Below are 9,283 nucleotides of genomic sequence, written 5' to 3' on the forward strand. Positions count from 1 at the left end.
ATTGTTCAAGACTGGGAAGAAAGAAACTACCTCTCTGGGCTATGCTTTAGGGAAGGGCCAAGTCTGGCCCCTGGTGGGTGAAATCCAAGCCCTCACAGCATGCCTATACCCACCGTGAAGAAGCAAGTCAGACAGGTTTGGGGGCTTGCAGAAAGTGAAAGAACTCCTGGGTAAAGAGCTTGTCCTGTGCAGTCCCGGTGCCACAGGAGAATTCATTTTACAGAGCAACGCTTCGGCCGTGGGACTGGGCGCTGTCTTGTCCCAGGAAGCAAACGGAGAGGAACACCCAGTACTCTCCTCGAGCCGCATGGGAACAAGCATAGTCCATTATAAAAAAGGCGGGTCTCGCTGTGAAATGGGCCATGGCCTCTCTGATATTACCTCCTGGGGAAGCCATTCAAGCTTCTTACCTACTGCACCCCCCTGAGGTGGTTGAACACCATGAAGGACGCAACCTCCTGGCTTGGGCGCTGGTCCCTGTCTCTCCAGCCATACACCTTCAACATTCAACATAGAGCCAGAAAAGCTCACCAAAATGCTGACCCTTGCTCCGGGGAGCAGTCCGATGGTCCTGGCTCCCTGGGTTCCATCTTTGGGGGGGGGGTGCATGATGGGGTATACAAGCCCCACACTGGGCAACAAGGGGTGAAGTAGCTGCTCTGGGCTCAGTCCTGCCCCGCTGCACCTGCAGGAGATGCGCGGGCTGGAGGAGGAGTTAAAAGGGAGCAGAACAGCTCCCCTGTGGGCAGGCCAGTGACGAGAGGTTCTGCAGCTCTCAGCACTTGAGGGAAGGCAGGATCTCCCCCAGCCACAGCTGCCCAAAGGTCCCTCCTTGGGGGAAGGGCGGACCAACGTCTGATGGACCCTGCGCAGGAGGCATTGCCCCCTTTCTCCTACTACCCCAGTCAGTGCTGATTCCCCGGCTGTGGTTAGGGACTGGCCCTGAAGGGGAGAGACTGGGAACTGACCTGGCCCAAGGCACAAGAGGGAGAGAGCTGCCACGCCATGCCTGGCCACGAAGAGGTGCCATGTGGTGAGCTGATGCCTCTCTGCTGTTAGACTGGGAGCTTTGGGCAATAGCAGGGTGGTAGGAAGTGGCAATCTCCACAACCAAAACTGCCCCTCACCCCACCCCTGCGTATTGAAGGGACTAAACCCCTGACCACTAGGCAATGCTCCCTAGGGGCCAAGACCATCACAGGGCTACAGGCATAAAGGTAATGGTCCCAATACAGATCCCAGGGGCATGATGGAGGGATGAGCCCTGGACTGTCCCCGGGAGGCTAGTGCGTGAGCCTCACACGACTCCCTTCATGCACCACAGGCCTGACCTGCCCGACACTGCACTCTTCCACTCCTGCAGCCCTGCACAGCAGGCTTGATCCAGCCTCCTGCAGCCACTACTTAGGGACATGCACCCCAGCAGCGTTTGCCAGCTCAGCCAGTCATGCAGGGCCAGGGTGGGGAAGCAGGACAGGGTCAGGTGAGGGGCTGTCCTCTTTATTCCAGCTGAGGGAGAGCCCCTTCTTTCCTGCCCCAGCACCAGCTCCTTTCCCTGCTAACTGAGGCCTTGTTGCCTGTTGGCCTGACTAATTCAATCTGCCCCATCTGTTTCCTTCCAGCCCTTGGGGGAATCCCTTCTCCAGCTGAAAGGTCCTACCTTGGCAGCTGGTGTGCCAGACACCTGTGGGCCTCTGCCTCCAGCGGAGCAGGCTGGGCTGGGTCAGGCCCCCGGTCCAATGGGTGGTGCAGTGCTGGCTGCAGAGGGGATTTGGGTTTTGCTTTGCTCACATGCCGTTGGCATCCCTGAGTTCCAGATGCCTGAGTCGGGCCCCAGCCAGCTGGAGCTGGCCTTCAGTGTCAGGAGAGGCGAAAGCACAGTAAATTGGGGGCCGTGATTTGCCTTCTGGTTTGGAGCATGTTGGAGAGGCAGGAGCGGGAAGATGGTTTCAAGCTTTCCTTCCCAGCCAGGCGGGCTAGAAACGGCCTCCTCCTTGTAATGAAAGCTGCGGTTCTGAGGGTACCCCAGCACCCACAGTTGGCATGCATCACTGCCACCTGGGGGCGTGTCCATCGGCCAGGGCCTGGCCCAGCACCGCATCACCAGCGGCACTCGGCTGGAGCGGGGACAGCTCTGTGGGAGTTGGGCGCTGTGCCCAGGGGCAGGGGAATGGCGGCAGGGCTGGCTGAGCAGGGGAATGGCTGGGCTGAACGCTGCCCCTGTGCAGAGCAGCCGTGCGAGTCCCTTCCTAGCTCTTGGACGGTCTGCTAGTGCGATGCGTGTGCAGATTCAGATGGGCCTGTTCTGCCCCAGCTGCAGAGCACCTCGTGTGAGGGCTGTGTGCACCCATTTCACTAGTGACTTACCAGTGGCAGCCCCCTTGCATGCACCCTGCCACATGCCTCCCCTCTGCAGTGAGGACAGAGGTGGGCTGCTCCCCCTGTGCCAGGGATAGGGTTAACAGCACCGGGGCTGGGCTCCCCATCACTGTCAGTGTGCAGCCACTAACCACGTAGGGGGGCGGGCACTGTGCTTTGTATTCCGCTCACGAGTGAGTGGCTAATTGGTGAGATGGATGAGTCTCGTGTGGCTCTGCCTTGGGCACCTGCTGCTGCCTCTCTCTGTTTGTGCTCCAGCCCTGCCAGCCTGGAGAGATGAGGGCTGTCCCGAGCTGCTGGCTGGCCTTCCCTGCTCCCAGGGGTGCAATTCCTCCTGCTCAGGCTGGCACTGAGCCTCCTGCGGTAGAGACCTAGAGATCTCAGGCTAGATGGCTGCATGAGAGAGAGAGAACTGGGTCTCCTGCTAACCAGACCGCATCTCCATGGAAACAAATAACCAGGGAACAAGCAGGGGGGTGAGAGCTCAGCTGTCCCAGGGGTCAGCAGAAGATGGGGATGGTGGGAGGGGGGAAGGCTCTGGGACTGAGCCATGGGCTGCAGGGAATGTGACAATTCATGTTACTGAGCATCTCCCCAAGGCCTGGCCCAGCTCGAAGCTGGAGCTGGAGTCCGGCAGGATCTTCCCAGGATGTGGCAGGGAGCCCATGGAAGAGCTGTAGAGGCTGCGTTTCCAGCTCCTGTGTCTCCAAGACTTGGGACTTGCCCAGAGCCCTGGCCGGAGGCTGGGCGGCTATAGCAAAGCTGCTAATGAGATGACTTATGGATGTGCAAGTGCTGGACCCTGCACAAAGGGTTAAATGCTGACACCTGGCCCAAGGGGGCTTTGATAAAGTGGGAATATTTGTATGAGTCCTGTTTGTGCCCCAGTTTATTTTATATAATGCACTGTTACCCAGTGGTGGGAAGGGTCTGTTTGCTCCCAGCGCAGGCTAAGAGACACGGGGATACGTGGCGCTTAGCGCTCTCTGGGGCTTGGTGAGATGCATGAATCCCGGCAGAGAGGACACGTCTCCCTCAGGGTCTGTCTCAGCTGGACTCGCTGGACGGAGCTCACGCTGTGAAGCAGGGTGCCGTCGGCCCAGAGGTCCTGTCTAAGGAGGAGGTGAAGCCGTGTGGCTCACCTGGAGGAAGAGCAAGACCCCTAGGGGGTCTGGCACACCGCAGGGGTTCCTCCTAGAGACTGTTCCAAAGCTGGGGCCGTAGCACCAATGCTGGGGACGGTTGTTAATGGGATCCTGGGGGATTTAGCAGAGGAGCTGCCTCCAGTGGGCACTGGCTCTAGTCATGTCCACCTGAAGCCCCTTGGCTTGCAGAGCATCTGGCCCCGAGGAGGGTTAAGGGCCAGACCAGGTGGAACTGGGCCATGCCATCCGGGGCTGGTAGGCTAAGCAGTTCCCCCGGTGGAACGGACAGGGCCCAGCCAGCAGAGATGAATGGAGTGTGCTCAGCAGATAGCAGAGACCAAGGAGAGAGCTGGACTGGGTGGGATCTTAGCTGGGCTTCCTGCACGTCATACGGCTGAGGCCCCGGACTGTGTGGGCATGCTGTGCCGCCACTGAAAATACCCTGAGTGTGTGTGTCACACGGAAACTGAACCACCTCCAACCTGCTACCACGCTGCAACCTCTGAGAGCAGCCCCCGCCCACAGCCAGCCCCCCGACAGATTCGCTGCCCCACCGCCAAAACCCCACACGCCATCCCCTCCTAGAGCCAGCTCCCCTGCCACACAACCAGTTCCCCACATGCCATCCCCTCCCTTCGAGCTTTGCTCCGTGAGTTGCTGAAGACCCCACGGCTCTAGCCCGTGGAGCTTTGATGAGCCGTGCCATTTGAAGTCTCGGGAGTGGTTAATCGCTCCCTGGTGGTGAGAGGCAGAGCTGAGCTCAGCTAAGCAGCGAAGACTGGGTATAAAAAGTCACTTGCGAGGTGAACTCAAGAGCCACAATCAGAGGCAGCTAACGGGAGATTCTGAGGGAGTTTGGCATGGGAGAGGCTTTCCTCCCAGGTTCAGCTCTGTGTAGGGTAACCAGACAGCAAATGTGAAAAATCAGGACAGGGGGTGGGGGGTAATAGGAGCCTATATAAGAAAAAGACCCCAAAATTGGGACGGTCCCTATAAAATCAGGACATCTGGTCACTCTAGATCTGTGTGTGATATCAAGATAGCCAGCAATGGAACAATGGTGGTGACCTACAGCGGAAGTGCCACGCTCTCGTTCCTGCCTGAAGCCAGGCGGGATTTCCTGGGCATGAAGTGACCGTGCCGGAGCAGAAGATGCTTGGACTGGAGGGGAAAGCTGAGACACTACTAAGAATCAGAGAAGCCGAGGAGCTTCTAGACAACCAGATTTGGGAAACACCAGTACCCCAAGTTCAATGAAGAATGGAGCTGAGAGTGGGAGTCAGACAGGAGACCTGGCAGTTCATAACTGCCAGAGGAAGAGGTCACAACGTCTTTCTGTACAGATGGAGAAAGATGAGGATGGGCAAACGAGGGCCAGCAGAGAGAAGAGAAGCAGGAGGAATTACACACAGCTAGGAGTTTAAAACAATATTGGTTCTTCAAAGTGGAAACTATGGAAGATGCCTCTCAAGATCCAGCAGTTCCCAGCGAACAAAGAGATGTACAGGTCACGCATGCAGAAGCCAGCTCAGCCCAACGGATAAGAAAAGCAAGTTTACCTGCAAAGAATTCTCCAACCATCCAAGGAAGACAGACGATCCTTGTTGGAGATTCAGTACTCAGAAGAATGGAAAGAATGTGCTTTATCTGTTAGGACTTTGATCCATAAGCCTTCAAGGTCATTTTCTTTGGAGGGATCAGTGATTCGGAACAGGTAATGCCATTTTTGACAGAGTGCCACACCCGCTCCCCTTTTGCCCATTCAATCCTTCCTAACTAGGTTATAAACATTGATTTTAACATTCCAGTTGTGCGAAGCATCCCGCCAGGTTTCATTAATCCCAACTAGATTGAATTTAAGCTCATAAATGAGCAATCCAATTCCTCATTTGTTACCCAGGCTCCTAGCATTAGTGTAAAGGCAATTAAATAATTCCTTCTCTTCCTGTCCTTTGGTGTCTTGATTAATTTTCTTCTCAACATATCAGTTTTGTGCTAACTCAGTACTCATATCTTCCATCTTTCTACCCTCCCCTTTTGCTATTAGTTTAACCCCCTCCTGACTACTCTATCCAACCTGTCCCTGAGAAGATTGGTCCCCCTTCTATTGAGGTGGAGCCATCCAAACTATGCAACCCCTTTTCCCCATAGAAGGTGGACCAATGTTCCACAAAACCCAAACTCTCCACCCTACACCACTTACCTAGACAGCAATTCGCTTCCAGAATATTCTGTCTTCTGTCTTCCTTTGTTCATTCTTCTTCAGCATGCTTCCAATTTCCCTGAAATCACCTGTTATCTGTGAGATATCCTGCGACGCAGTGGCATTAGTGCCAATATGAACCACCAGCAATGGATCCTTGCCCGTAGACTTCATGAGCCTATCCAATCTTAGAATGACAGCTTGTGTCTTGGCTCTGAGAAGAAGGCATACTGTCCTGTTGTCTGCCTGCCCCATCCGTCCCTAAGCTGCAACAAATGGGTTATAAGAAATTGAGGTCTTACACAACCAATCATGTTGGAGGACTTTATCTTGGGCACCCTTTGATCCAGTGACCCCAAAGGTGCCCCACACTCTCCCCTGGGGCCTGAACTAGCACTTTCCAAGCCCATCTGACTGGTGGCGCAGGCTTCAGAGAGGATGGAAAATTCAAACAGAAGCCGTGTTGCAACCTTAACAATGAGCCAGCTCTTGTTGTCCCATAATCCTACCCACCCACCATGCCTTCTGTCAGCCCTCACAGAGAGCAGGACACACGCTCATCCCGACTGGCCTCCACACACGCAGCATTAGGCAGCAGCTGCACACAGACGCCAGGAGGCTGCAGGGCTTGGACTCTCATTTATTGGAAAAAGGAAGATGCTCATGAAGAAGGCCCACAAGCCAGTGAGTCCCATTGGGCGTCTGGGGGCTGGGCAGCTCCGGCACCAGCACCACTCCCCTGGGGGATCCTGCACTCCCGAGGAGGGAACAGGCAGCGGTGTATGTGTGTGTGTGGGGGGGGGGACGTGTGGGCGTGCAGAGAGAGGGGCCCAGGAGACACAATCGAGGGCAGAACGGGTGCCCCCCGGCACTGTTAGACTCCACGCCTGACTCTGACCTCACAGTGACTGTGCAGGGAGTCCATGGAGACTGTGTCCCCCCGGGACATTCCCAGCAGGCCCACCGCAGAGCCATCGCGCTGCGACACCCTTGCAATTGAAGGAATACAGGGGAGCAAGCAGGGATAGACCCTGTCGCCTGGCACTGCCTGTTCCCCTTCGATAGCCTCTCTACAGGGTCTGCCAGCTGGCCTCAGGGGCTGGCTACCATTGGCTGTTCTACGCCGTGCCATTCCCCAGCCCCGTGCTCAGCTAGGATGTGGCTGGTCAGTTTGTCCGTGCAAAGCAAGGAAGGGTCGCTCACAGACTTCCTGGAGGAACCAGCATTGGGCAGGGGCTCGGCAGGCGGCGGTACTCTGCCATCGTTAGGGTCCAACCCCAAACAGACGTGTTACTCCGTGCCCAGTCTGCGGTGCCCGCCTCAGGTCACGTGTTCTCCCGGCCCAGGGCCTCGGGGCCAGGCGTCTGGTTCTGGGATTTCAGCAGCTGCAGGGCAGGCTGGGGCTGGGGCACGGCGCTGTGCTGGGGTGCGGCGCTGAACTCCACCGGCCCGTGGCGCAGCTGCTTCCGGTACTGCACAAACATACAGAGCTTCAGCACAATGGCAAGCACGTTCTTGCCCATGAAGATGCCCGAGACCCGGGCGTCCCGGAAGAAGACCATGTTGCTCCCCCTGATGAAGAGGGTGGCGATGTTGACGGTGAGCAGGCTCAGCATGGGGTAGAGCATCATCCGGTGCGGCACGATGCTGAACCCTTGCATGCTGATCTCGCACAGGGACACGCAAGGGAGAGTCAAGAGCAAAATGTAGCAGTAGAAGAACATCAGGCCCTCGGCCCAGAGGGGCAGCCCTTTCTTCTGGGGCTCCCACAGGTTGGCCTGGATGTCCAGCACGTCCAGCATGTCAATGACGACCCAGAAGAGGCGGTTGCGGAGGTCCTCCTTCTTCTTGAATGTCCGGACGTAGTCCATGTGCTCGGTGGCCACCAGCAGCACGTAGAGGGCAGGGATGCAGATGGACAGCAGCAGGGTCAGGGCTTTGCGTGCCAGAAGGTCCAGGCTCTTCCGGTCAGCCTTGTAGTTCTGGTAGACAAAGTAGACCTTGATCTCCAACACGAAGACGTAAAGGAACCAGAGGATCATGGCATAGCCGCGCTTGGCTGTCCTCACCTCGGCCCCGACCCAGACCGCCATGTACCGGAGCACCAGCAGGAAGCAGACGTCGCCCACCAAGACCATGATGCAGATGCCCAGTTTCCTGGAGCCCTGGTTCTGCTCCACCAGGTAGGCATCCATCAGCACCAAGCTGCTCATGATGAGGACGGTGGAGAGGCAGACATGGGGCTTGTTGACGGGCGGTGGGGGAACCATCCTGGAAGGAGGAACACACGGGTCAGTCAGGCAGCTCCTTTGCTGTAGGGCTCTCTCTGCTCTGGGTGGTGGTCAAATCTCCCCCGCCTTGGTGGGCAGCACGTTCCTCCCTGCCACCTCTCTCCCAGTCAGCTGTGGGCAGCAGGGGGAGGGGTGCTGCTTTGCACTGTTAAGGTCATTCCCCTCAACAGCATCCCTGTGTCAGGTCCCCCTCTGCCCCCCATCATACCCCTGCCAACCCACCCTTTGCCCCCCCACATCATCCCTGTGCTAGATCCCCCTCTGCCTCCCATCATACCCCTGCCAACCCACCCTCCGCCCCACACAGCTTCCCTGTGCCAGGTCCCATGCCCCCCCTCATGCCCCTGCCAACCCACAGTGCAATTAAAATTGTGATTAATCATGACTATTCTTTAAAATCTGGTTAATTTGTTTTGCGTTAATCGCTTGCATTAACTGCAATTAATTGACAGCCCTAATTGCCAGTGACAGAGAATCCACCATGACCCTTGGTAAATTGCGCCAATGGTTAATTACCCTCATGGTTAAAATGTAATCTTATTTCCAGTCTGAATTTGTCTAGTTTCAATTTCCAGCCATTGCATCTTGTTAGACTTTCGTCTGCTACAACGAAGAGCCCGTCATCAAATTTTTGTTCAAGTCGAGACTGTGATCACAAAATAGCAAACCGGTTTTCAGTGTCTCTTATGTGAACTTTGGAGAGGGTGCAAAACTCTGCATTAAACAAACCCTGTGACACCCTTAGCGCCGATGCAGCTGTTACTGCTCCAGGTTTCTGTGTCCCCGCTGACCTTCGTAGGGGCACCTTATTTTGTTCTGAGGCCTTGAATGTGTCGGCACAATTCACTAGTCTTTAACACGCGTGAATGTGAAGGGGTGATATTTGATAAGTCTTGTAGTGTCACTTTGCCTTGTGACATCCAAGGGCCTTGATTTGATAATTCCTCCCGTGCCCAGGCCTCTCACGCTGTGCACAGAGAAACCTAGAGCAAGGACTCAAACTGCCAGGGCACCAACCCTCACATCCAGCGTGTTGTGATCTGGGCCCTGTGTTTTAGCTTAGTGCTCTGGATTCCTCGACTGCTGGGGCATGGAAGCGTTGCCTGATACGTCCCCCTCCTCCTCTGTCGTCCGTGCAGAGTAGTGTCCTCCTCAGGTACCAGGGAGGATGCCACCCCTCCCCCGGGGCCGTCTCTCTTTCTGGCCTGGGCACAGCACTGGTGCAGCTGCTGCGGCTTGCTGCATGGGGAAAAGAGGAGGAGCAG

At 56.3% G+C, this 9,283-nt stretch overlaps 1 protein-coding gene across 1 annotated transcript; it reads right to left on the bottom strand.

Moving 5' to 3' along the window:
• Positions 1 to 6,102: 6,102 nt before the first annotated feature.
• On the bottom strand, positions 6,103 to 8,895 carry LOC112116452 (transmembrane protein 121-like). Its single transcript, XM_026653196.2, has 2 exons — positions 8,535 to 8,895; positions 6,103 to 7,998 (listed from the first exon to the last, which is right to left on the bottom strand). Exon 2 carries the CDS (start codon positions 7,995 to 7,997, stop codon positions 7,053 to 7,055), a length of 945 nt encoding a protein of 314 aa, XP_026508981.1. The 5' UTR covers position 7,998; positions 8,535 to 8,895; the 3' UTR covers positions 6,103 to 7,052.
• Between the last annotated feature and the right edge of the window lie 388 nt (positions 8,896 to 9,283).

This window comes from Terrapene carolina, unplaced genomic scaffold (assembly GCF_002925995.2).
Source record: "Terrapene carolina triunguis isolate 2854851 unplaced genomic scaffold, T_m_triunguis-2.0 Scaffold132, whole genome shotgun sequence".
NCBI classification, from domain to species: Eukaryota; Metazoa; Chordata; order Testudines; family Emydidae; genus Terrapene; species Terrapene triunguis.

What these genes read in the sequence shown, in the direction of transcription:
- LOC112116452 (XM_026653196.2), bottom strand. Translation starts at nt 7,997, where the DNA reads ATGGTTCCCCCACCGCCCGTCAACAAGCCCCATGTCTGCCTCTCCACC.